General features: G+C 52.5%; 2 protein-coding genes across 7 annotated transcripts; one reads left to right on the top strand and one right to left on the bottom strand.

Annotated features, from left to right (window-relative positions):
• Positions 1–405: 405 nt before the first annotated feature.
• On the top strand, positions 406–11,348 carry KRI1 (KRI1 homolog). 4 transcript variants are annotated; one of them, XM_032627245.1, is made up of 19 exons: positions 406–538; positions 652–725; positions 1,494–1,599; positions 2,102–2,210; positions 2,454–2,508; positions 2,595–2,644; positions 2,942–3,038; positions 3,129–3,206; positions 3,491–3,615; positions 4,289–4,415; positions 4,501–4,596; positions 4,700–4,870; positions 5,706–5,781; positions 5,876–5,964; positions 6,050–6,176; positions 6,262–6,392; positions 7,301–7,365; positions 7,488–7,586; positions 8,362–11,348. In XM_032627245.1, exons 1-19 carry the CDS (start codon positions 445–447, stop codon positions 8,699–8,701), a joined length of 2,109 nt encoding a protein of 702 aa, XP_032483136.1. In that variant the 5' UTR covers positions 406–444; the 3' UTR covers positions 8,702–11,348. The 4 variants fall into 4 exon arrangements, with proteins under 4 accessions (XP_032483136.1, XP_032483137.1, XP_032483139.1 ...); XM_032627246.1 differs by having other exon boundaries at positions 2,598–2,644; positions 8,362–8,779; XM_032627248.1 differs by having other exon boundaries at positions 7,478–7,586; positions 8,362–8,779.
• On the bottom strand, positions 8,928–15,152 carry ATG4D (autophagy related 4D cysteine peptidase). 3 transcript variants are annotated; one of them, XM_032627249.1, is made up of 10 exons: positions 14,549–15,150; positions 13,914–13,997; positions 13,659–13,832; positions 13,088–13,364; positions 12,950–13,014; positions 11,383–11,513; positions 10,242–10,320; positions 10,089–10,165; positions 9,892–10,011; positions 8,928–9,468 (listed from the first exon to the last, which is right to left on the bottom strand). In XM_032627249.1, the coding sequence occupies exons 1-10, from the start codon at positions 14,778–14,780 to the stop codon at positions 9,286–9,288; spliced, it is 1,422 nt and encodes a 473-aa protein (XP_032483140.1). In that variant the 5' UTR covers positions 14,781–15,150; the 3' UTR covers positions 8,928–9,285. The 3 variants fall into 3 exon arrangements, with proteins under 3 accessions (XP_032483140.1, XP_032483142.1, XP_032483141.1); XM_032627251.1 differs by lacking the exon at positions 9,892–10,011 and having other exon boundaries at positions 14,549–15,152; XM_032627250.1 differs by lacking the exon at positions 13,914–13,997.
• Between the last annotated feature and the right edge of the window lie 12,315 nt (positions 15,153–27,467).

Below are 27,467 nucleotides of genomic sequence, written 5' to 3'. Positions count from 1 at the left end.
TGCGATGGAAACTCGCGTGTTCAGGATGTTTGTGGGAGTGGGCACCGGGGTCGCGGATCCTGGATGCTTTGGGGGAGGGGAGAGAGTGGTAATTCCCAGGGCGCCACGGTGAGTGAGCTGGGTGGGGCAGCGGTTTGCGCTGTCGGAACGGAAGGGAGGCAGGAAACCGCGAGTGGAGAAAGGGCCCCCAGATGTCAGCTGGGTGTCGGGAGCCCCGGCGGGTGGGGGAGTCGGGTGGGCGGTGGCTGCAGCCTTCCCCGCAGAGGCGTGGCCCATGGGCGGGGACTGCGGTCACAGGGCAAGGGATCCCGGAAGGACCGGGGGCGGATTAGGTGCGGCCCATGAGGTTCCGCCCCATTTAAAGCTCGCTAGTGAGTAGCCCCGCCTCCGGGGGGGGTGGGTGGAGCCTCTTCGCACGCGTGCGCAGTGGATCGTAGAGCCGCCATGCCGGAGCCGCGCGGGTCGTCACCCCTGCGGGTGAACGCGGCGTTCGCCGCGCGGTACGGCCGCTACCGGGAGCGCGAGGAGCTGCAGCGGCGTGAGTGCGGGGCGCATGCGCGCTGGGCGCCGGCGCGTGCAGGGCGGTCGGGAAGTGGGGGTTGATCTGCTCCCCCAGCCTGAGCTGGGGGGGATCCCATCTGTGCCCCACAGTGAAAGATCGCTATGGGGATAGGGACAGCTGCGGCGACTCCAGCTCCGAGTCTGACTCCGACGACGAGCGCGTGGTGAGCTTCCCCGCCTCTCTCCCGGACTTGCAGGAGGTGTCCAAGCCCCACACCGCATCCCGGCCCGGACTTATAGGGGGCGGCTAACCTCCAACCCCATCGCGCCGTACGGGAGCGTCCATCTCCCACCCCCCATTTCCATGAGGGACAGACAGCGCCCTTCCCATACCCAGGGAGTGGGCAGATCTCCCCTACTTCCTCTCCCCTACCTCGGATCTACCTGCCCATCTTGATCTGTGAGGTGTGAACCCTCTGTCCACATTTTCGTCCCTAACAGTTTAACCGTTTCTCCGTGTCTGCCTCTGTCCCCAGAATGGGGCATCCCTCTGCCACATGCGGCACCCAGCTTTTCCCCATATCAGCCCTGATCTTCCCAGCCTCACTGAGCAGTCCAGCCCTTCCTCGCTGTTCTGATGTGCCCTCTGCCCACTTGCCCCTAGGTTGTCCATCCCTTGTTGATACCAGAAAGTACCACCCACCCCCTTGCCTGCTACCTTCCTCTGTCTCATATCCCGTACCTATGTGTGGCCCACCCCCAAGAGGGCCCCTCTCCTTCCTCCACCTAATTGACCACTCCCCACAATTCAGATCCAGCCCTCCACCCCCACCTGCCTCTACCCAGCCGGATTCCCCCGCTTCCTTCCTCCTAACATATACCCCTCTATGCACACTAATTCCCACACACTCTCAGCCCACCTGCCCCTGTTGCTTACTGCCCCCATCACAGCCCCTTTCTGAAGTCTGTCCCCACCCCTTTTCCTGCCCTAGGAATTTGACACTCAGCAGGAGCGTGACTTTTACAGGACCCTCTCCTTACTGAAGAAGAAGGATCCGCGCATCTATCAGAAAGATGCCACCTTCTATCAGAGAACAGGTCTGGGGCTACTTCTACTGAGGCCCAGATTCCTCATTGCTTTGTAGGCGGTTGTGACTGTTTAATGGATCTCCACACACATCAAAACTGATTAGCAAAGGGACTTCCCTGGCAGTCCAGTGGTTAAGACTCCATTCTTCTACTGCAGGGGGCATGGGTTCAGTCCCTGCTTGGGGGAACTAAGATCCGGCATGCCACGCGGCAAGGCAAAAAAAACAAAACAAAAACACCGCTTAGCAGAGTGTCTTAGGTTAAGACCTGTTGTCACTAATAACGGCTGTGTGCTTGGCCCTGTTCTGAGTGTGAATTATTCACTGAATGATCACTGCCAGGTACTTCCAGGTCATAGCAAGTGTGATGCCTCTTTGATAGCTGGGAACTAGTGGCTCGGGGATTTGAAACCTAGGTCTGACTCTGGCCCAGCATAGTCTTGCTCTCTGCCTGGGGGAGGAAGGGGTTTGTGGATGTGGATGATGGCAGGTGTCTTCTGGTGTCCCCGCAGCATCGTCCTCAGACAGTAAGGAGGAGCCAGCAGCTGAAGAGAAACAAAAGAAGGTGCAGCCCATGTACCTGAAGGACTACGAGAGGAAGGTTATCTTGGAGAAGGGAGGGTAAGGAGAAAGCCTGACTCCTCTGCTCCCACCTTCCCAGGGCAGGTGGACACATCAGGCACTTAGGGGCAGGGGTGGGAAGAAGCCAGTGACTCACCAGAGTTGAGGGAACCCTGGAGAGCAGGAGCCTGCCTGCACCCCACTGCCCCCTCCACCAGCTGTTGCTCTTAACAGCCCCCTACCCCATGGGGACAGACAGGCCATGGGGAGTCTATTCTGAAGCCTTCTTCCTTCTTCACACAGCAAATATATTGATGAGGAGAATTCAGATGGGGAGGCCTCCAATCAGAGACTTCAGGTGAGTGGGGTGGAGGCTGGGTGGGGGGCTTGGGGGCGCTTGAAGCCTCAGGGCTGGGCCTGAGGCCCATGTCACTCTCTCTGCAGCAGACCTCATTGAAAAGTTATGTGGAAGAACAGAAACAGCTGAAGGAAAGGTGAACCCTGGGGCTGGCTGAGTGGCCAGGTGGAAAGGAGTTGAGGCGCTGAGGTTGGGCGGGCCTGGGTTCAAATCCAGCTCTGTCACTTAATGGCTGTGTGCCCTTGGGCACATCGCTTGCTAGCTCCGGGCCTCGGTTTCTGCATCTGTGACATGGGGTTGGTCATGGGCTCTATGTCACAGCACAGCTCTGGGCTTGTCAGGACGAGCTCAGGGATTAGTAGACGGGGCTTGTCTTGGGGCAGCGGGCAGGGCCAGCCCACCCGTCCTGAGGCTTGTTCTCTCGCACGGGCAGCTTCCGGGCATTTGTGGAGGACAGTGAGGACGAGGACAGTGCCGGCGAAGGTAGCTCCGGGTTGCTGCAGAAACGTGCTAAAAGCAGAGAGGAGAAGGTGGGTGCTGGGGCCCAGCTAGATGGGGGCTGGTGGCAGAGAGGGGGCCCCAGGGCTCCCACAGACCCTCAGCGCTGGCCTTCCCCCCAGGCCCAGGAGGATGCTGATTACATTGAGTGGCTGAAGGGGCAGAAGGAGATTCAGAACCCCGACACCCTGAAAGAACTGGTGAGTTCGCATTCATGGTCACTGACCCACTAAACTACCTGGTCTGCTTCCATCCAACCTTTCCCTGGAAACCGGCCCTTGAGACGGTAGCCAGGAGCACATTCTCTAAAGATGGGGTGTGTCCCTCTCTGGGCCTCAGCTTCTACATCTATAAGATGAGGATTAGCCCACCTACTTCCTAGGCTGGCTGTGAAGCTGCAGTCACCAAATCCACTGGGTGCCCACATCTGTGCTCCTTCCCTGTCCCTGATCCGGGTCCTGTTACCCACCCCCTTCACCCCTAGACTCACCTCAAGGAATATTGGAACAACCCAGAGCTAGATGAGGGGGAGCGCTTCCTGCGGGATTACATCCTCAACAAACGCTACGAGGAGGAAGGAGATGAGGAAGAGGAAGAAGGAGAAGAAGGGTGAGTAGCCATGTCCCCCAGGGGCCTGGAGCCAGCACTGGCCAGAAAGGAAAAGGCACCAGGCGTTTACACTTTTTCACATAGATGGTAGTAGAGTTAGCCTTTTTCTTTTCTTTTCTTTTTCTTTTTTTTTTTTGCGGTACGCGGGCCTCTCACTGTTGTGGCCTCTCCTGTTGCGGAGCACAGGCTCCGGACGCGCAGGCTCAGAGGCCATGGCTTACGGGCCCAGCCGCTCCGCGGCATGTGGGATCTTCCCGGACCGGGGCACGAACCCGTGTCCCCCGCATCGGCAGGCGGACTCTCAACCACTGCGCCACCAGGGAAGCCCTTTTCTTTTTCTTTTTGGCTGTGCTGTGTGGCATGCAGGATCTTAGTTCCCCAACCAGGGATTGAACCTATGGCCCCTGCAGTGGAAGTGTGAGTCTTAACTACTGGACCACCAGGGAATTCCCCAGAGTTAGCCTTTCTTGAGGAAAAGCTGCAGAGTGTGGGCTCTGGAGCCAGGGGGCCCTGCCACTGGATTTCCATGCCTCGGTTTTCCCATCTGTAAATGGGGGTAACGGTGGCACCCTAGCAGAGGGTTCTTGTGAGGATTAAATGAGTTAATATGCTGGTACACAGGAGTGCAGGAGCTCGGCTGACGCTCCCAGTCCCATCCCATCTCATCCCTCAGGGTCCCTGGCCCCCCGGTCCAGCTGGCCGTGGACGACTCCTCAGACGAGGGTGAGCTGTTTCTGAAGAAACAGGAGGACTTTGAGCACAAGTATAACTTCCGCTTCGAGGAGCCAGACTCTGCCTCGGTGGGTGGCCAGTGCCAGCTCCAGGGAGGACCTGGCCCGCAGGGTCTAGGCCGGGAGAGCCTGGAATCATCTCTGCTGCCCACAGGTCAAGACCTATCCTCGGAACATCACATCCTCCGTGCGCCAAAAGGACGAGCGCAGGAAGGAGAGGAGGGAAGAGACGCGGGAGCGGAAGAGGAGGGTGAGTGTCTGTTGGGGCGGTGTGCTGTGAGGAGGCGGGGCCCAGCCTGCAGGGGGCAGGGGGGAGCCCATACCCTCCCTCTCCCGTGAACTGCCGCCTGCAGGAGAAAGCGAGGAAGCAGGAGGAACTCAAGCAGCTGAAAAACCTGAAGAGGAAGGAGATTCTGGCCAAGCTGGAGAGGCTGCGGCAGGTCACAGGCAACGAGACACTGGGCTTTGAGGAGCAGGACCTCGAGGACGACTTTGACCCCGCCCAGCACGACCAGCTCATGCAGGTGTGGCCCCAGAGCCCCAGCCCGGCTGTGCAGCCAACTGCTCAGAGCGTGGCTCTGGAATCAGCAGTCCCTTCCTGGCTGTGTGGCCTCAGAAAAGTGACTTGACCTCTCTGACCCTGTGTCTCTGTCTATAAAGTGGGTCTAACTGCAGCATTTATGTCAGGGCTGTTGTAAAGATAGCCTGAGAGGAATACTAAATGTTAATTAACTTGGTAAATGCTCAAGGAACTGTGGGTCCTGGTATTTCCTTTAAACTCATTTATTGAGCCGTTAGTGTTTATTGTTGTATTTGGGGAAACACAGCTTCAGGCCACTGGAACAGGCGATGAGGGCTGGATGGGAGAACAGTGGGGACCACGGGCACCGCAAAGCTGCCCCTGACTAAGCCTGGGAGGTCAAGAAAGGAGACTAAGGATGCATAGGTGGGCCAGGTGAAAACTGGAGTGGGTGGGTGCTGTGTGGTCAGTGTTCAGCCTTCACTTTCTAGAAGCTTCTCACTCCTGAGCTTCAGCTTCTCAATATTTGGCAGTAGTTTCTGTCTCTTGGGGAGCTTGTGAGAACACAGTGAGATGCAGCCCAGCGTCCAGCATGTAGTAGGTGCTTATAAATGGCACGGTTAGCAATATCTGCCTTTGCCAGCCAGTGGAACAGGGGGCAGAGAGCAGGGGGGTCAAGGGGGCAAGATGAGCCAAAAGTGGGTGTGGAGGAGCCCAGACACACAGGGTTCCCCCGACATCAGGAGCTGAGGGGGGTGCTGCAAGGCCATTTAAGGTGCAGGAGTGCTGCCATCTGGGGGGAGTGGGCCCTGCTCACCCTCCTGGCCCCGACCCTGCAGAAGTGCTTCGGGGACCAGTACTACGGAACCATGGAGGAGGAGAAGCCACAGTTTGAGGAAGAGGAAGGGCTTGAAGGTGAGGTCACTTGGGGCAGTGGGCTGGGGGTGGGGGCTGCTTGGCCTGACATGACCCCCCGGCCCATCCCTGCCTGCCTGTCCTCTGGAATCAGACGACTGGAACTGGGACACGTGGGCTGGGCCGGAGCAGGGTGGAGCTTGGAGCCAGCAGGAGCCGCACTGCGAGGACCCCGACTTCAATGTAGGTGCCCTGGGCGCGGGGATCTGGGGGTCCTCAGAGGGTCCCGAGGACCGCAAGGGCAGGCCTGACCTGCGCATCCCGGCAGATGGATGCCGACTATGACCCCAGCCAGCCTCAGAAGAAGCAGCGCAAGGCTCCTTCGTTGGGCAAGAAGAAGCGAAAGTCGCCCTTCGCCACAGCCGTGGAGCAGGAGAAGCCTGTGTTTGACCCTGGTGAGGCCCGGGTGGGCGGCCGTGGGCAGGCAGGGGCTCCACAGGGCCCGGCACACCCCGGCAGCCTGGCTCTGTCCCCGCTCAGGGGACAAGACATTCGAGGAGTACCTGGACGAGTATTACCAGCTGGACTACGAGGACATCATCGATGACCTGCCCTGTCGCTTCAAGTACCGCATGGTGGTGCCCTGCGACTTCGGGCTCAGCACCGAGGAGGTGGGACCCTGGGGGCACCTGCTAGGCAAGGGGGAGCCTGGAGCCATCTGTGCTGTGACGTGGCCTGTTTCCTCATCTCGAAAACAACAGGAATAATAGTGCTAATGACAGTACTAATAACATTACCTGCCTCAAAGGGTTTCTGTGAGGCCGGGGCTCAAACAGTGCTTTGCCCACGGCAGGCCCCAGTAAATATTAGTTTTAATTCTGTTACCGTATGTCAGCAGCAGGGCGACCCTTAAGACTTGACACAGGTTCAAATCCTGGCTCAGCCGTTCACCAGCTGTATAACCTTGGACATGTGACTAGAGCCTCTGTTTCCCCGTCTGTAAAATGGGCCTCATAGCAGCCCCACCTCATGGACGTGGATGTGAAAAAAATATGCTTTGAATGTCACTTGCGCCTTAGCCACAATGGCTATGGATGCTTGACAGCAAAAATAGACGATGTTTATTGAGCTTATAACATCTGCATTCACTTCATCTTCCTGATGACCTTCCAGTAGGTTCTAAGGGGGTGCCCAACTCATAAGTGAGGAACCTGGGCCTCATCTGTAATTAGCAAACCCAGTCAGTGGCATGGAGACCCCTGCCCTGGTCTGAGGCTGCTGGGACCACAGTGCATGGGGTCAGGGCTCAAGGGCCCAAATTGTAATCTGAGAGTAGCCACTTCCTGGCCATGTGACTTGGGGCAAGGATCCCCTCTCTGAGCCTCAGTTTCCCCATCTGATGCCCCCAACAACAAAAAAATCAATTAGCCTCTGCAGAAATCAGTTCTTTCTCACCATCATGACATTTCTGCTGGGTGGAACTGGCATTACCCTGCTTTGACCCATGAGGTGACTAAGGCTTAAGAGTCAGGGCCCCCTGGGGCTCACGAGCAGGACCCCACTCTCCCTGCCCTTGCAGATCCTCACTGCCGATGACAAGGAGCTGAACCGATGGTGCTCCCTGAAGAAGACCTGCATGTACAGGTGACGGGGTGGGGCTGGGCCAGGTGCCCGGGGGGGGGGGGGGGGGGGGGGGGGGGGGGGGGGAGGGGCGGGCAGGCTGAAGGCAAGCATGAGCAACTCCCAGAGCACCCAGCGGCCTGCAGGTCGGAGCAGGAGGAGCTGCAGGACAGGAGGGCGTACAGCCAGAAGGCCCAGAACGTATGGAAAAAGAGGCAGATCTTCAAGTCACTCTGCCCAGAGGAGTAAGTATTGTTGGTTGTAGGGGGTGGGTGGGCTTGGGAGCCTGCCAGGCCCAGGTTTGAGTCATGCTCTGTCAGCCATCTGTCACATGACCTTGGGAATGGGGTTTCCCTTCTGATACCTGGGTGTCAAGTCCTGGCTGGGCTGTAGCTGTGTGACATTGGGCAAGTCACTTTCCCTCTCTGGGCCTGCTTCCTTATTTATAAAATGGGGATAAAGATGGCTCACTTCTTGTTGGGTTTTTCTTTTTTTTTTTGAGGATTAAGTGAATTAATTCACACACAGTGCTTAAAACAATAAGTTCTGGATAGGTATTAGCTCTTGTTATTATGCCTGTTATTTCCTGATCTATAAATGAGTAGTGATAAAAGCTCACGGAGCTGATGGAAAGCTAAAATGAGTTAATTTGTGTGAAGAGCTTAGTGCAGGCCCAGGCTCAACATTCAAAATTATCAGTGACGCAATCCAGCCTCAGAGTTCTGTAGAAAAATCCCAGCTTGGTATTGCATTAGACCCACATTTGAGTCCCAGGCAGGCCCCTGAATTGTTTTATTTTTTTTTATTTTTGGCCGCGCCACGCGGCACATGGGATCTCAGTTCCCCGACGAGGGACTGAACCCCTGCCCCCTGCAGTGGAGGCACGGAGTCTTAACCACTGGACCGCCAAGGAAGTCCAGGCCCCCGAATTCTGAGCCTCTCCTTTTCACATCTGTAAAAATGGGGGATGGAAAGCCTAACTGTGACTGGCCTGGGCTGAGCCACGCCTTCCTCCTCCAGGACAGAGATGCCCACGGAAGCCACAGGGAAGCCACAGAGAGACAAAGCTGGCCCACAGGGGCAGCTGCTGGCACCCGATGGGGCCTGTGGGAAGTGGCCCCAGCCTGAGAGCCCCCCAGTACAGGAAGAGGCAGCCCCTGCGACACCCACCGAGAAACTGGCCCCCCAGAGGCAGAGGAGGGGCAAGAAGGCACGTCTCCTGGGCCCCACAGTAACACTTGGTGGATGTGAGTTCAGCCGCCAGAGACTGCAGGCCTTTGGCCTCAACCCCAAACGGCTGCACTTCCGCCAGCTGGGCCGGCAACGGAGGAAGCGGCAGGGGCCTAAGAGCCACCCCTGAGCTCAAGGGAGCCTGCAGGGGCCTTGGGACTCCTCCCCGTCAATCAAGCCCCCTCTTATCGACTGTATAGACCCTCACATCTACCTGTGGGCAAGGGAGTCTTCCCATCTTAAGATATGTGAAAGCTGAGGCCTACTCAGTAAGCTTCCCCGGATGACTTGGAACCTCACCTCGAGACATACCCTGAGCCCCGTCCCTCAAATGCTGGGCCCAGCCATAGCCAAGGTCAAGTCAAACGGCTTTATTAGCCCCCATTGGTCACAGCCCCGCCTCCCTCCCACCAGCCCTTGGCAGGATGGGGGCGTTGGGACCGGTGAGGGGCATGGACGGTCCAGTGCAAACTACAGTACTGAGTCAGGCCCTGAGTGGGTGCCCGGGGGCCCTCCCTCCCTGCCTGGTGAGGAGGGCCCAGCTGGTGGGAGGCAGGTGTGCGGGCTCTGTTCCTGGCTGAATGGCCCCAGCCCGGAGGCTTCCTGGACTGCTCTCAGCTGCACTTGTCAGGGAGGGGAGTTCAAGCTCCCACACCCAAAGTGACATAAATAAAAAAATAAATAGGGTCGTGTCTTCTCCCTCATCCCCTCCCTTTATAAAAACACAAAGTCCTCAGAGCTTGGGCGTTTAGCCTTGAGGAGCCGGCCTGTGCGAGGAAGCCGCAGTGTGGGTTGGGAGGGCTGGGAGCAGAGGTCGTCCAGGCTGTGGTCCTGAGCATGGCCCTCAACCAGGGTGAACATGGGGTATCGCTCTGTGGCTGAGGAGGAGCTGAGGACCTGGTGGGAGGAGAGAGAAGAGCTCAGCCCCCAAGCCATGTTAATTATCCTAGTAGGTGTAATTATCTTAACAGGTATATTTATCAGGTGCTTCCTGAACTCAACTCCCATCCCTCCAGGGCAGTGATGCAGGCCAGCCAATCAGCACCTTCTGTGCCCTGGCTATAGTGATTGGCTCAGTGATGAGCACATGGCAGGGTCCTACCACTTGACCCCCTGGAAGCAGCTGTCCCCTTAAATTTTTCATTTCATGCCTCTTTTTGCTCTAATTAGAGCTGGGCTTTTGCAGCTTGTGGTCGGGATAATAATCTTAACAACATAGCCTGGATGTGGCCTTGCCAGGTCTGCTGGCCTCAAAGCCTCTGTTCCTCTTCTACCCTCGCCCTGCCCTTTGCCTCCCACCCTCCAGCATGCCTTGCTCACCCTGGTCAGCTCTGAGCAGAGCGTCTCAAACTCCTTCCTGTCTCCAGCATAGAACCCCACAGTACAGCTCGGGTCCATCTTGGCAAAGGCCATCTTGCGGGGTGAGGTGCAATGGAAGGACTGGGGCAGACAAACAAGGGAGGCTCGGGGGGAACCCTCCACAGGCCTCCAACCCCACCCTGGGGATCCCAGCTCACCTCTAGGGGGAAGTCGGCCTGGCTGACATCCACAGTGGGCTGGCAGTAGTGAGGGTCCAGGTAGAGGAGGAAGTCATCTGCAGGGGAGGAAGCGTGAGCAGGGGTGGAAGAGGGTAAGGTGGGATGGGATGAAGCAGGATGGGGTGGGCCTACCCTGATAGCCAATGAAGTACAGCGAGTGGCGTGGCTTGCCCCCCATGATGCCAAGGCACAGCTCTGAACGCAGGAGCTCCTGCAGGGAAGAAAGTGGGTGAAGGTAAAGGACCCACAGCAGGTGCTGTCAGTGAGCATTGTAAGCACTGTCAACAAATGCATAGCAAAGGCCCAATGTGTGCAAACCCAAGCCTGTGCTGGGCCCTGGGGGGTAGCAGTGACCAAGATAGACAAAACCCTGCCCTTATGCAGCTGATGTTCTAGTGCGGGAGAACAAGGGACAAGATGAGCAAGTTACGTCACGTGTCACAAGGCGGTAACACTGGAGAAAGAATAAAGGCGGGAAGAAGGCTTTGCAATTTTAAACAGGGGGATCAGGAAAAGGCCTCACTGAGAGATGATGTTTTAGCAAAGAGTTAAGAGTTAAGAGAGCATCTTGGGATATGTATAGCTGATTCACTTTGTTATAGACCAGAAACTAACACCATTGTAAAGAAATTATACTCCAATAAAGATGTTAAAAAAAAAAAAAAAGAGTGCATCTTGGGAAAGAGTGCTCCAAGTGATGGGAACAGCAAGTGCAAAGGCTCTGAGGCAGGTGTCTTCTGAGAACAGTGAAGAGGCCTGTGTGGCTGGAGCAGAATGAAGTGAGTTGGAGAGTGTGGGCAGATGGTACAGGGCCCTGTGGGCTGTGGAGGGATCTTTGGCCTTTATTCCGGGTATAAACACATCAGGGTCTTTCCAGCCTTGCTGTTCCTTTTGCCCAGAACACTCCTCTGGCTTCTCTCTTGCTTCTGACTAGAGAGGGGCTTTCCTAGGCTGTGCAGCCACCCGCATCTGCCCCTCATCGTGTTAATTTTGGTTCCTTTAGAGTCCGAGTTGTAACACCACAGCTGTCAATTTGGTTCCACATACACTGCCTGTTATTCCCCCATTAGAACGTCTGTTCCCAGAGGGCATCAGTTGTTGCCTGTTCACCTCTGAATCCCCAGCAGCTGGGACAGTTCTTGGCACATAATTGGCGCTCCGTAACTACTGGATAAACCGATGAAGAGATGAAGGAAGCATAAACACCTAACCCAAGCTGAAAAAGTCTGCAGGGCTCCTGGGGGGAGGCATGGTAGAATCTGGTAGAACCTACCTTCATGCAGGGCACGTACACGGGGTTGAGAGTCTCACCACCCAGCCGCACTGGCACCAGGATGACCACGGATTTCCACTCAGCTGTGGGGTCTGGCCTGGCCACCAGGCGTGCCACATCCGCCTTGTACACTGGAAGGACAGGGCAGCAGGTCACATTCTCTCCGGCCCTTCGAGCCTCAGAGTATGGTCCTCCATCCTCAGGGGACCAACCCTGCCTGAGCAACCTCTTGGGATGACACTCCTGTCATCGGCAGAAAAACACCTTTCCCGTGTCCCCCCACCCCAAGCTCCCTCAGACAATCCCTGGGCCTCCAGGCATGTGTGGAATCCCCATTTTACAGAGAGGGCAACAGAGAGGGCAACTGACGTCCTGAGACTGAGACAAACAGTGTAAAGCTAGGAGGAGTTGGAGAGCCTTCCCCGCAGCCCAGAGTGCCTCTAGTCCTCCCCGACTCGGCGCCTGGGTTTCTAAGATGGAAATGGGAGCGCTGAGCAATCCGCCAGTCAGCTGAAAGTTCCTGTGTGTCCCTCCTCAAGTCCCGTCTGCTGGTTTCTCCTCTCCCGCCTCCTCCCTTGTGGCTATGTGAGCCCCCTCCTGGCTCCCAGAAAAGTGCATTCAACCCTTTCCGGAGGCAGCTGCTACGGTCTGAATCCTTGTGCCCCCCTCTAAATTCTTATGTTGAAATCTTACTCCGCAAGGTGATGGAATTAGGAAGTGGGGCCTTTGGGAGGGGATTAGGTCAGGAGTGAAATCACTGCCCTTACAAAAGGGACCCCAGAGAGCTCGCTTGCCCCTTTTGCTACCTGAAGACACAGCAAAATGAACCAGGAAGTGGGCTCCCAACAGACACGAAAACTGCCAGTGCCTTGTTCTTGGACTTCCCAGCCTCCAGAATTATGAAAAATAAATTCCTGTTGTTCACAAGCCACCCAGTCTATGGTTTTTGGTGTGCTGTTTTGGTTTTTTGGCCATGCCGCGCAGCTTGTGGGATATTAGTCCCTGACCGGGGATCGACCAGGGCCCCGGCAGTGAAAGCGCCGAGTCCTAACCACTGGACCGCCAGGTAAGTCCCTGGTCTATGGTATTTTTGTTACAGCAGCCCTAACAGGCTAAGAAAAAAGCTCTCCTGAACTGTTTTCGAGGGAATAATAACAAGAATAGTTAAGATTTAGTGAATACTTACTAAGTGAGAAGCGCTATCCTAAGGGTTTTACTTTTATCACTGACTCACTTAATCCTCATGACAACCCTGTGAGGCAGAGACCCAACTTTCGTACATGTTGGACCTGTTTACACAGTAAGAGCGAGTTGGACCTGTGAGAGGAATTCCTTGTGTCTTTTATTCTATCACTCAGGGAGAAGCCCCTGAAGTCTCCTCTCCTGGTTCCAGAGGGAGGGAAGGAATCCTGAGCACCCCCACCCAGTGTGGGCCTCAAATCCTTTCCAAGGGTCCCTCTGCCGCAGAACTTGTTTCAGCATCTGAGGAATGTGGGTCCTAAGAGGCAGCTGAGGTAGTGACTGGCTCAGGGTGAGAACCCTGTGACCTTGGCTCCCAGCCCCTTACCTGTGCAGTCCTGAGAAACGTACACCACCAGGCGGGTGACCTCTGAGCAGCTCTCCACAGCTTTCCTGGGGATGGGAGGAAAGGCCTGAGCTCCTGGGGGTACCCAGTAGCTCCCGTGTCCCCTGCAGCGGTCCTCACCTGAGTATGTGCGCCACCAGGGACGGCCCATACCAGTCACCCGCCTTCTTGCCCGAGCTCTGCCCAAGCTCCACCAGCCGGTGTAGGCCGAAGGGGGCCCGGGGATGGTCAGCGAACCAGGATACAATCTGCCGGTGCCGGCGCTCCTGCTCCGGCTCAGGGGCAGCCTGGGCCCAGCGCGGAGGCATCCAGTGGGCAGGCCCACGGTACCGGTTGGGAGAGGCCAACCTCGATGGCTCAGGGGGACCCAGGCCTGCGCCCAGGGACCACGTCCAATCTGGTAGGGATGGAGTTAAGAGTCAAATGGCAATGGTGTAGGGGGGTGGGGCACAGTTCCCACTATCCATGATTTACACACAACTCTACTGCTCCAGAGATGCCGTGTTTAACTACAATTTTCACATTCCTTCAACTTATTTTCTAAACGACTCTCACTCCCCGCCCCCCCACAAGCTTACTTTACACACAATTCTAACACGACTTTAAACTCTTTGTTTACAAACAGTTCTAACACTGCTGACCTGTGGTGGGCGCTAGGCTCCTACTGTGCCCTTCCCCCTCCACCGCTCACCTCTGGGCAGGAAGTGCAGCAGCAGCCCCTGAGCTAGCATCATCTGCCCACTCCGTAACATGCATCCCCAGCCACAGTCGGAGGTCAGGCAGCCCCCGGCGAGAGGTGGGAAGTCCCGGCGGTATGTAAACCATAGGCGAGATACAAAGTCCCGCTGGAAACGCTGGATGTCACCTACAAGAGCAGGCTTGTCAGTTGCCACCAGAAACACCCCTGGGGGACTCCTCCAACCCTAGCCAGGGGCCACCAGCTCACCCTCGCCCTCGAAGCGGTAGCGGCGGCCACAGAGATGGACGCTAGAGATCTTGCTAAAGCTGGTCCGGCTTTTGACTGCCCAACCTGGGGAGACATGGGGCAGTGTCCAGCAAGATGAAGCACTTGCTTGGCAGACACGCAACCTAACAGGGCAGCAACAGCGCTTAAATTCTCCCATCTGTGTGATGGGGATATCCTAGTTCCTATCTCAGGGAAGGCTCTGGGGAATCCGTGCTACACTTCTCCTGGATGGAGGCGGAGCCCCTAGTAACAGCCACATTCATGTCTGCCGTTAATTCGGGATGAATCAAAGCACGTCTGATTACCCATTTTACAGAGAAGGAAAATGGAGGCACAGGGAAACAGAAAACCTTGCCCAAGGTCACACGGGGAATCGACTGAGGCTTGTAAACACATTCCCCTTTGGACCTGCCAGCCAGCGGCCCGCTCTGGGCAGGGCAGGGCGGGGGACCTACCCACAGGTGACTCACGGGAGGGGAACAAAGGGTGGAATACTTGACAGGCGCAGGGTCTGGTTCTCCTTGACTCCCACCGACCTCCAAGTCCCCAGCCCGCCTGAACCCTCAGCTCGCTCCCATCTCAGAACCCAACCCCGGGGCCCGCCCCCTCCTCACCGTACTTGACGTTGTTCCAGGCTGTCAGGAACTTCGCTTTAAACTTGTCCACTTCGTCCGGCTCCCCCGGGCCGGTCCCGGACGACGCAAGAGCGGGGCCGCTGGCTCCGGAGGGCCCCAGGCCGTTGGGGTCCGGGGTTCGGGGGCGCCGTGGCCTGCGGCCCTCGGGGCTGCGCGCGTCCTCCTGGCTGCCGCTCCGGTACTGAGCTGCGGCCGGCGACACGGAGTTCATGGGCGCGCCGGGAGGGCTGACCGAGGGCCACAGGGGCCGCGCTCGAGCGCCCCAGGGGCCAGGACGCGGCCAGGACGCGGGCGCCCAGGAAGGCGCTAGTGGGCCCCCAACACGGCGACTAGGCCCCCGGGCCCTGTGCGGGACGGTGTCACCGCCGCCGCCGCCGCCATTTTAGCGGCCCTGGCCCCGGGAGGGAGGCGGGCGTGACACAGCCGGACGCCCCGCCCAAGCCCGGCCCCCAGCCTGGGTCCCCAGCCCCAGTCCCGTGTGGCTGCGCTGTGACTTCCTGACGCCGCGCCTCCCTGCTGCGCCCCGCGACCCCCTCCACCGCCCGCCTTATCGCAGAGCCAGGCGCGGCCGAGCCCCTAGAGGTCCTTATCGGAGGCCCCAGAGCCGGGAAGCCCCGCGCCAGGCCCCGCCCCTCGCCGGTTCCGGCCCCGCCCCTCCCGGCCCCGCCCCCTCCGTGCGCTGGGGGACTGACCCCCAGGCGGGACCCCTACGCGGTTTGCACTTGCCCACGTCCGCCACAGGATCAGAGCGCTGCTCTGCGGGCTGCGCACCCAAGACCTGCCTCGGTCGGGGGCCCAACCTGTGCGTGACACCCACTCCCCCAAACTCCCCCTTCAAGCCACACCCCTACGTGCTTTAGTTTCCCCAGGAGCAGAAGGGCTCAAGTACACGCAACAACATACACGAATCTTCCTAATTTTGCTGAGGGAAAGAAGCCAGACAAAAAAGAAGAGTATATACTCGCTGGTTCCATTTATTTAAACTCCAGAAAATGCAACCTCATCTATAGTCATAGAAAGCAGATCAGTGGTTGCCTGGGGGTGGGGGGGGGAGAGGTGGGAGCGAGGGATAAAAAAGGGCTTGGGATGTGTTTAGTGTCTTGATTGTGGTGATGGTTTCCAGCATGTGAAAGCTCAACGGATTGTACACATTAAAAGTGTGTGGTTTGTTGTATGTCAGTTATACGTCAAAAAAGCTGTAAAAATTTTTCAGTGCATCTAACTCAGAGGCATGTTAGGAGGACGAGCTGAGTTCATTCTGGTAAAGCGCTTAGCAAGGCATTTGAGACCCAGTTAGGGCTCAGAGAAAGCCAATCATGACCTCAAAGGCAGGATGAGTGCCCTGGGAACCACACAGAGGGTGCCCTCTAGTGGCCAGCCCACGGGCTCTATCCTCAGCAGGCAGAAGGAAGTTGGATGAAGGCTTTAGACGAGGGCATGCAATGTGAAGAAGACACAAAAGTACAGTCACCTCCCTGACTTTCTCACCTTGGGTTCTCCCCTCATTCACTTCCCTTCAACCACACACCTGCCTCCTTCCTCAAATTCAACAGGTACCAATCCACCTCACCTTTGCACTTGCTGTTGCCTCTGCCTAGACCTCTCTTCCCTGAGATATCTGCATGGCTGTCCCTCAACCTCTTTCAGGACTATTCAAATGTCACCCCTGCAGTGTGACCACCTTCAAAATTCCACCCCACCCCTACCCTTGGGATCCTTCCCCCTTCCCTGCTTTTTTTTTTTTTTTCCAGAGCAGTTATCATAACCTGATTGTCTGAGTCAGCTTGGACTGCTATAACATTAGTACATGGTGAGGGCCCTATTCCTAGCAAAGTCCTCACATAGCCTTTCCTTGGTGCATTATACAGAGAGATATCTCGTGTCTCTTCCCTCTTTTTAATCCCATTGGGGGGGCTCCACCCTCATATCCTCATCTAAACCTAATCACCTCCCAAAGGCCCCTCCTCCTAATACCATCACACTAGCGGGTTTGATTTCAACCTGTGAATTTTTTGGGGGGGACACAAATGTTCAGACCACAGCACTGATCTTATATTTATATGTATAATTTTTATGTTTATCACCTCTGTCCCCACCACATCACTAGAGCAGGCATCTCTGTCCATCTTGGTCACTGCTGCCTCCTCAACACTCAACGTGGGGCCTGGCATATGGTAGTTGTCAAACAACTTGTGGAGTGGAAGGAGAGCTGATAGCTTCACAGGGGACAGATGGACTGGGGTGGCCCCAGGTGACCCCTTCTGTTTGATTTGCTGGCTGAACCCCGCCCCAACCATGGTCACAGCTGTTGACCGAAACCCCCCGCCTTGGTCAGGCAGGACGCTAACCACTTGCATGAGTTGTCTCACAACAGGAGCTCCCAATAAAGAATATGGTGCTGCCGCCGAAACTAACTGGGAGAATTTGGGAGGGGCCAAAAGGAGGGAGGAGATGCCAGCCCATAATATTGTCCTACAGACCTCCCAGGATCCTTCGCGCTAGGGTCCGTCTTGGCTGAGATGCACGCGCCACCAGAAAGGACCTTGAGTCAGACTATATATGGGCCAAGCAAGATGACTGGCCAGAGACAACCCGGAAACTAACTCCATTACCATAAAACCTAAGACTGCGAGCCACGTGGCAGAGCAGTTCTCCTGGGTTCCCTTACCCTGCTGCTCTCCACCCGGGCGCCCCTTTCCAATAAAGTCTTCTGCTTTGTCAGTACGTGTGTCCCTTAGGACAATTCATTTCCGTGTTAGACAAGAGCCCACTCTCAGGCACTGGAGGGGGTCCCCCTTCCTGCAACAGTTCCTTCCTGGAGGAGGGCAGTGATTCACAGTGTGACCTTCAATTTCTTCCCTTCACTCGCCTTCCATACAAGTACAGCCACAATGTCAGCTCCCCACCTGGGTCTCTGTCCCCACCCAGCATCCAGCTGCCACCTGTATCCCCCCTGGGATGTTCCCCAGTTTCCCCAGTTTCGGTTTTTCACCCCCACTGGCTTTTCCTCCTATGCCCTTGGCTTCTCCCCACCCAGCCTTCATTGCCTTCCTTCCTGGGGGTCTGTCAGTCCACTTACTAATCTGTCCCCAATTGTCCTCATGTCCCCAAAGGAGCACAATAGTTATGGGCAGATGCTGCAGCCAGGTGTCTTAGACAGGTGACCTTGCTTCTCTATACCTCAGTTTCTTCATCTGCCAAATGGGATAGTAATAGTGCCTACTTCCTAGGGTTTGGGAGAAGAATTAAAGGAATATGCAAAAGGTTTAAAACACAGCAACCACCACTTCACTTTGAATTGTTACTGCTATTTATTGTCTTTCTTATTCCCACCACTGCCCTCTGAGGTCTGGCCCCCACCACCACTGTTGCATCCTTCCTGGCCTCCTGAATGCCATCTCTGACCCCTCAAACCCACACAACAGCTGGAAGAACCTATTTATAAAATTATTTTCATGAACATTTCCACCACACACAAAAAAATCTAGAGCAGCACTGTTTAATAGAAACATAACATGAGGTACATTTTTCAATATTCTAGTAGCCATGTAAAAAAAATACAGCTAGTTCAATTAAAAAGTGGGCATGGGGGGGCTTCCCTGGTGGTGCAGTGGTTGAGAGTCCGCCTGCTGATTCGGGTTCGTGCCCCGGTCCGGGAGGATCCCACGTGCCGCAGAGCGGCTGGGCCCGTAAGCCATGGCCGCTGAGCCTGCGCGTCCGGAGCCTGTGCCCTGCAACGGGAGAGGCCACAATGGTGAGAGGCCCACATACAGCAAAAAAAAAAAAAAAAAAAAAAGTGGGCATGGGGGACTTTCCTGGTGGTCCAGTGGTTAAGAATCTGCCTTCCAGTGCAGGGGACGTGGGTTCAATCCCTGGTCGGGGAACTAAGATCCCACACGCTGTGGGGCAACAAAGCCTGTGCACAACTACTGAGCCCGCGCTCTAGAGCCTGTGTGCCACAACTAGAGAGAAGCCTGTGCGCGTAAGGAAGAGCCCACGTGCCAAAACGAAGACGCCGTGTGCCGCAACTAAGACCTGACGCAGCCAAATAAATAAATAAATTTTTTTTAAAAAGTGGGCATGTAAGCAGATAGGGTAAGGGTCCCTGGAAGAAAAGAACCAGATATACCTTTTTGACATAAGAGAAGCCATTTTTTGCCTAAGCCATTTTATGATCTAAGGCCGGCCACAGGGCTTGCCCTTGAATGAGTCTCAGTAGTTAATGATCTTAAGGGAACAAAAGAATGCAGGAATGAACCACTGTTATCAGGCAAGAGAAGTAACAGTAGCAAAGATAATAAATCCGTTGTAAAGACTTCCAGTTCTGTTTCAGTGGTAAAGAGTAGCTTGAAGCACTCCCTTGAGCTGTTTTGCACAATTCAAACTCCCCTCAAGGGCTCAGTCACCAGATCAACTAGAACCTAAGGAATGATGATGTTGACCTTTTCTGACCCTCTTGATTTCATCAACTTAAGCTTGGACTCTGTCAACCTTTGTCCAAATTCTATGCTGAATTCTCCTCTGCTCAAACCCCTTCATGGATATGCATATAATCTTAGCTTAAAACGTCCCCAATTTTACTGCCTGGGGAGACACTGCTTTGGGAGAGATCCCCGGGGTTCTCCTTACTTGCTGCAAGTAATAAATCCTTCCTTCACCCTATCTTATCTTATCTTCGGTGTGGTTGTGTCTTTTGGCTTGACACCCACAAAGAGGCGGGTTTTCTGGTAACAGGCAGAGGATCTGAATAGATATTCTTCCAAAGAAGACATACAGATGGCCAACTGGTACATGAAAAGGTGCTTGACATCACTAATCATCAGAGAAATGCAAATCAAAACCACAATGACTATGATAATAGTTCTAACAGGTGTTAGAATGACTATTATCAAAAAGACAAGAGATAACAAGTGTTGGTGAGGGTGTGGAGAAAAGGGAACCCTTCAACACTGTTGGTGGGAATGTAAGACTGGTGCAGCCACTATGGAAAACTGTATGGTGGTTCTTCAAAGAATTAAAAATAGGACTATCATATATCCAGCAATTCTACTTCTGGGTATTTATCTGAAGGAAATGATATCACTATCTCAAAAAGATATGTGCACTCCCATGTTTATTACAGGGTTACTTACAATAGCCAGGATGTGGAAGCAAGCAACCTAAATGTCTACCAGTGGATGAATGGATAAAGAAAATGTGATATAGGGGAATTCCCTGGTGGTCCAGTGGTTAGGACTCTGTGCCTCCACAGCAGGGGGCACGGGTTCGAGCCCTGGTGGGGGAACTAAGATCCTGCATGCCAAGTGGCGTGGCAAAAAAAAAAAAAAGTGTGTGTGTGTGTGTGTGTGTGTGTGTGTGTGTGTGTGTGTATATAAATGTTACTCAATCACAAAAAGAAGGAACTAAGTCAGACAGAGACAGATACTGCAGGATCTCACTTACATGTGGAATCTTAAAAAAACAAACTTGCAGATACAGAGAACAGATAGATGGTTGCCAGAGACGGTGAGTGGTGGATGAAATCAGTGAACAGAGTCAAAGGTACGAACTTCCAATTATAAGACAAATAAGTCATGGGAATGTCATGTACAGCACGGTGATTATAGTTAATAATACTGTATTTTGCATGTGAATGTTGCTAAGAGAGCAGATCTTGAAAATTCTCGTCACAAGAAAAATAAATCAAACTATGTGTGGTGATGGATGTTAAACAAACTGATTGTGGTGAACATTTCAGAGCATATACATACAGCAAATCATTCTGTTGTATACTTAAAATGAATACAATGTTATATGTCAATTCTATCTCCAAAAAAAAATTACAAGAAATAGGTGACTAATTTTAATAATACTTTGTACTTAAGCCACTATACACAAACTACGATCATGTAACAAGTATAAAAAATTATTAATGAGCTAGTTTACCTTTTTGGGGGGTACTGTTCTCAAAATCTGATATAGTTCATGTGTTTTTTTTTACAACCATAGAACGCCTCAATTTGAATTGGACACATTTCAAGAGCCACATGTGGCCAGTGGCTACTGTATTAGTGCCGGAAATGTAACCATTGCCCAGGTGAAGACAGGAGACATCCCAGATGCAGCTGGAACCCGGGGTCCTTCGCTCCATGTTCCCAGATAGTCTCTGCCTGAATTGCGGCGGACTCCTTGGAGCCTGGTGTAGGGCTGGAGCCCAGTCTGTACCTCCAAAGGTACTGACTCTGCTCTTTGAACCCCTTCTCCTCTCTTCCCTCCTCCTCCTGCAAGGTCCCACTACCTTAAACAAACCAGATGCCAGGCACCCCCACAGGGCCACCCCAGGCTTGTCTGGATTGGCCTGGGGCCACCACCTCAGATTCCAAATAACAATGACTGTCACCGGCTGTCCTGCCTTGTGGGCTGTATTGTTTCTCCACAGAAGATATGTTGAAATCCAAACCCCAGGTCCTTGAGGTTGTGACCTTATTTGGAAATAGGGTACTTTGCAGATGTAATTAGTTAATATGAGATCATACTGAATTAGGGTGGGTCCTGAATCCAATATGACTGATGTCTTTAGAGAAGAGAGATGCAGACAGACACAGAGGAAGAAAGTCATGTGACCATGGAGGCCAAGATTGGGGTGATGCAGCTTTGTGCAAAACCAAGAAGGCCAGGGCTTCCCTGGTGGCGCAGCGGTTGAGAGTGGGCCTGCCGATGCAGGGGACACGGGTTCGTGCCCCGGTCCGGGAAGATCCCACATGCCGCAGAGCGGCTAGGCCCGTGAGCCATGGCCGCTGAGCCTGCGCGTCCGGAGCCTGTGCTCCGCCACGGGAGAGGCCACAACAGTGAGAGGCCCGTGTACCGCAAAAAAAAAAAAAACCAAAACAACAAAGAAGACCAGTAACCACCAGAAGCTAGGAAAGAGACAAGGCATGATTCTCCCCTCTCCCCTAGAGCCTTCAGAGAGAGCATAGCTCTGCTGATACCTTGATGTTGGACTTTTAACTTCCAGCACTGAGAGAGAATCCATTTCTGTCTCAAGGCACCCACTCTGCAGTAATTTATTGCAGCAGCCTTAGGAAATGAGTGCAGCCTGTTTATCCCTTCTCTTCTTCAGGTCTTGGCTTGCCAATCACCTGCTCTAAGAGGCCTGCCCTGACCTCCAGCTTGGGCCAGGCTCTCTTTATTCTCAGGCTCCTTCTGACCACAAATGAATTATTACATCTTTACAATGGTGTCATCGCTTGTTAATCCCAGTGTCCCCTGTGAGAGCAAAAGCCCCACGAAGAGAAGAGCCACAACAGTCCTAACTCCATTATTCCTTCAAGAGCATCCACGGTAAAGAATGAATTACTTTTTTTTTTTTTTGGCTGCACCACGTGGCTTGTGGGATCTTAGTTCCCCAACCAGGGATCGAGCCTGTGCCCCCTGCAGCGGAAGCGCAGAGTCTTAATCACTGGACTGCCAGGGAATTCTCAAAAAGAATGAAATTCTGCTATCTGCAACACCATGGATGGGCCTCGGGGGCATTATGCTTAGTGAAATAAGTCAGACAGGGACTTCCCTGGTGGCGACTGTGGGACTTCCCTAGGTCCCACATACATGCCGCAACTAAGAGTTCGCACGCCACAACTAAGGAGCCTGCCTGTCGCAACTAAGACCCGGCACAAGCAAATAAATTAATTAATTAATATTTTTTTAAAAAAGAAATAAGTCAGACAAAGACAAATACTGTATGTTGACTTATGTGGAATCCAAAAATAATACAAATAAGTGAATATAACAAAACAGAAACAAACTCACAGATACAGAGAACAAACTAAAAGTTACCAGTGGGCTGAGGAAGGAGGGAAGGGGCAACATAGGGGGAGGAGATTAAAAGGTAGAAACTACTATGTATAAAATAAATAAGCTACAGGCTACATTGTACCACACGGGGAATATAGCCAATACTTTATAATGACTTAAAATGGAGTATAATCTACAAAAATATCAACTCACTACATTGTACAGCTGAAACTAATAGAATATTTTATTTTTATATTATTATTATTTTCTTAAATAAATTTATTTATTTTATTTATTTATTTTGGGCTGCGTTGGGTCTTCGTTGTGGCATGCGGGCTTTTCGTTGTGGTGGCTTCTCTTGTTGCGGAGCACGGGCTCTAGGTGCACGGGCTTCAGTAGTTGTGGCACGTGGGCTCAGTAGTTGTGGCTCGCGGGCTCTAGAGTGCAGGCTCAGTAGTTGTGGTGCACGGGCTTAGTTGTATTCTTTTTTTTTTTTTTTTTTTGTGGTATGCAGGCCTAACTGTTGTGGCCTCTCCCGTCGCGGAGCACAGGCTCCGGACGCGCAGGCTCAGCGGCCATGGCTCATCCTCCCAGACCGGGGCACGAACCCGTGTCCCCTGCATAGGCAGGTGGACTCTCAACCACTGCGCCACCAGGGAAGCCCCCTGGCAGGAGTATTCTTAACCACTGCACCACCAGGGAAGTCCCTAGATACGATTATTAAACCCATTTTACAGATGAGGAAATAAAGTATCAGAAATAGAGGTCATACAGTGGGCGAACAACTGTTATTCCCAGTGGTCATCTTCATAGTCGTCATACATTTAAAACTCAGAAAGCAACCCAATAAAAGCACAGGCAAAAGATCTATACAGTCTCTTCACAAAAGACAAATGGATGCCAAATAAGCACATGAAAAGATTCTTATCAAAAGCCATCAGGAAAATGCAAAATAACATGACAATCAGATACCACCACCAACCCACCAGAACAGCTAAAATGAAAAAGACTGACCCTGGGGCTTCCCTGGTGGCGCAGTGGTTGAGAGTCCGCCTGCCGATGCAGGGGACACGGGTTCGTGCCCCGGTCCGGGAACATCCCACATGCCGCGGAGCAGATGGGCCCGTGAGCCATGGCCACTGTGCCTGCGTCCGCAGCCTGTGCCCCGCAACGGGAGAGGCCACAACAGTGAGAGGCCCAGGTACCAAAAAAAAAAAAAAAAAAAAAAAAAGACTGACTCTACCAAGGTGAAGATATAGAGGAACCAAACATTTAAAGGGCATGCATTTTGTTGTATGTCAACGACACCCCAATAAACTAGGCAAAACAAATCAGTATGGTAACATTAGGACACAGACACAAAATTCCATTTGAGTGGAATCCAGTGAGGTAGGGTTGGTGACTGTATTCTGGTGATTGTATTTTGGCGTCAGTGCCTGAATTTCATCCTGGGTCTCTCAGCAATTTCAAGAATGTTTTGTGCTTCTCCATTCAGTTCCCATGCTCCTTAGTGAAATCATCCCTCCTAGGCTGAGCTGACTAAATTACACACTCTTGAAGGAAACACAAATATGTATAAAGATGCTTTCTCACATAGATCACTCTCCTAGTCAAACTTCCTTGTTTCCTTAGAGCCCCCTCGTCCTACCTCTCATGCCTTTATTGTACCCAGAGTTGTGTGAGAGAATGCTCTAGAAATGAACTCACATTATGAATGCCTTTTTGGCTGAAAGGATGCCAAACTCTTCTTTCATTCAACAAATGTATCCTGGGGGTAGGGATAGATTAGGAGTTTGGGATTAAAATATACACACTACTTTACATAAAATAGATAACCAACAAGGACCTACTGTATAGCACAGGAAACTATATTCAATGTCTTGTAATAACCTATAATGAAAAAGAATCTAATAGATAAAGTATAGATAGATATAGATATATAACTGAATCACTTTGCTGTACACCTTAAACTAGCACAACATTGTAAATCAACTATATTTCAATAATTTTTTTTTTTTTTTGGCTGCACTGCATGGCATGTGGGATCTTATTTCCCCGACCAGCGATCTAACCCTCATCCCCTGCATTGAGAGCACAGAGTCTTAACCGCTGGACCACCAGGGAAGTCCCTCAATAAAAATTTTTTAAAGTTAAAACAATACTACTAAAAGCCAACCAACAAACCAAACAAAAAAAACCCCACAAATTTATCCTGGGCATCTACTATGTGCCAAGCTCTATGCTGGGCACAGGGCTATAGAAAGAGGACAAATACCACGGTCTCCTCTTGGGGTCTTTGAGGTAGGATAAAGGAGATAAATGTTGAATTCATTACACAAATAATTACATAGTTATGATTGCAATAAGGGTCACACAGGAAAATGCAAGCTTACAATAACAGGAAGTAACCTAGTTTGGGGGCTGTGATCCAGGAGGACTTCCGAGGAAGCCACATTTAAGTTGGGCTCTGTATTAGTCTGAATAGGTCAAGTTTCGCTGCAATAGCAAACAAGACCAAAGTCCAATGGTTTAACACAACCAAAGTTTATTCCCCCCTCATGTTACTCATCCTACATGAGCTGGCAGAGGCTCAGCTCTACACAGTCATGAAGGGGTCCAAGCTGACCAGGTAGGTACCACCTTGTGGCTGTACCATCAGGAACTCACTGCCTCAGTTGCCACAAAGGAACAAGAGAGAGACTGGAGAAGCTTGTGTGGGCTTTTTTTGTTTGTTTTTTTAAAATTATTTATTTAAGGGCTTCCTTGGTGGCACAGTGGTTGAGAGTCTGCCTGCCCATGCAGGGGACACGGGTTCGTGCCCGGGTCTGGGAGGATCCCACATGCCGTGGAGTGGCTGGGCCCGTGAGCCATGGCCGCTGAGCCTGCGCATCCGGAGCCTGTGCCCCGCAATGGGAGAGGCCGCAGCGGTGAGAGGCCTGCGTACAGAAAAAAAAATAAAAATAAAAAAAATAATAAATTTAATTAATTAGTTTATTTTGGGACTGTGTTGGGTCTTCGTTGCTATGCATGGGCTTTCTCCAGTTGCGGCGAGTGGGGTCTACTCTTTGTTGCGGTGCGCATGATTCTCATTGCGGTGGCTGCTCTTGTTGCAGAGCACGGGCTCTAGGCGCTGGGGCTTCAGTAGTTGTGGCACGCGAGCTCAGTAGTTGTGGCTCTCGGGCTCTAGAGTGCAGGCTCAGTAGTTGTGGTGCACGGGATTAGTTGCTCCGTGGCATGTGGGATCTTCCTGGACCAGGGATCAAACCCGTGTCCCCTGCATTGGCAGGCAGATTCGTAACCACTCTGCCACCAGGGAAGTCCTTGTGTGGGCTTTTTGATGTTTCCTCAGAATTGATTGACATGCAGAAGTGATGTATGTCATTGCATACATCTCATATTTCAATGGCCAAAATTAGTCAAGAGAGTCACCTAATTGAAGTAGTTTTTCATTCAATAGATAGTGATCCCCAGAAATGTTTATCGTAGCATCTAAAGGATGAGTGAGGATTAGTGAGAAAAAGAGAGGAAGGAAGGAAGTGCCTTCCTGGTAGAACAGCACATTCAAAGACATGGGAAACAAAGAGACAATGGGGGCTTCCCCGGTGGTGCAATGGTTAAGAATCCGCTTGCCAGTGTAGGGGACATGGGTTCGATCCCTGGTCCAGGAAGATCTCATATGCCATGGAGCAACTAAGCCCATGCGCCATAATTACTGAGCCTGCATGCCACAACTGCTGAAACCCCTGTGCCCAGAGGCCATGCTCTGCAACAAGGGAAGCCACTGCAATGAGAAGCCCGTGCACCACAACGAAGAGTAGCCCCCGCTCGCCGCAATGTGAGAAAGCCCACATGCGGCAACGAAGACCCAACGAAGTCAAAAATAAATAAATAAATCTATTTAAAAAAGAGAGAGAGGTTCCCCGTCCCACTCCTGCTGAGAACCTGCCTTTGCTTCCTGCCCTCAGGTGTGTGAGAGGAGCATGTTTCTTTCCAATAAATACCAATACATCAAAAAAAAAAAGAGAGAGAGAGAGAGACAATGGGGATATGGATTCAAAATTCTGACAGAAAAGGATTTTCAATCCAGACCACTATTTCCAGCCAAAATATTGATCAAGTGTGAGGAGCAAGTAAACACATTTCAAAACATGGAAGGACTCAGAAATGTTATCTTTGATGCTCTTATGTTCTCAGAAATTTACTGCAGGATGCACTCCACAAAAACAGAGGGGTAAACAAAGAAAAAAAGAAGACATGAGACTGAGGAAACAGGGATTCCAGCTTAGGAAAGAGATGAAGAGAATTCCTGGATGGCGGCAGGAGGAATACCCCAGCAAAAAGAACCCAGGAGGAAAACAGAGTGCTACCTATAGATTATCTGATGAATTTTATCATTTGGAAAGTTGGATTGAGATAAATTACCAGAACTTCTAAGAGAGACAGCTAAAGAAAAGAAGAAGGTAATTAACTCCAGGTGGAGAAATTATACATCATAATAATTACATTTCTTAATTGTATCCTTCAAAAGGAAATTACATTTTCATAAAATCAATAAAAAGAATGTGAGCCACCAAGACACCAGGTGAATGCATGTCTCATATTCAGTTGATGACTCAGTGGCACCACCCGATGGCGGGGAGGCATCTCAAACTCAACGGGCCCTAAACTGAACTCCCTGAATTTAACTTCTGCCCTTTCTGTTGTTCCATGCCCTTCTCATCTCAGATGCCTGAAAAGCAACCCACCAAAGTTTGAAGACTCCTGATGGCCCACGTGAAGATGCTCAGACCAATTTTGGGTTGACTCCGCCCACATTCTCCAACCTGACCAATCAGAGCAGTCCACTCCCCAGACCAGGAGATTGGTTTGGTTATGACATGTGATCCTAGCTGGGCCAATGAAATTCAGTACTAGGACTTCTGGTGGAACCCTGGGGTGACTGGATATCTTTTTCCAAGTTGCTGCTGAGTGGGAATAATGGATCTGTAGTGCCAGGAAGAATCTCTGCCACCCAAAGGGGAGCTTGATGAGATGAAAGCCCAGCTGAGCCAAGAGACAGAGTTAGATTCCTGGTGACACTGGAGCTTCTTGATCCAGGTATGCCTGAAGTTAACCCAACTCCTAGATC

Source organism: Phocoena sinus, chromosome 3, assembly GCF_008692025.1.
Source record: "Phocoena sinus isolate mPhoSin1 chromosome 3, mPhoSin1.pri, whole genome shotgun sequence".
NCBI lineage: Eukaryota > Metazoa > Chordata > Mammalia > Artiodactyla > Phocoenidae > Phocoena > Phocoena sinus.
The sequence above is the reverse complement of the archived record's forward strand: the minus strand, read 5'-3'. Positions and strand labels throughout refer to the sequence as shown.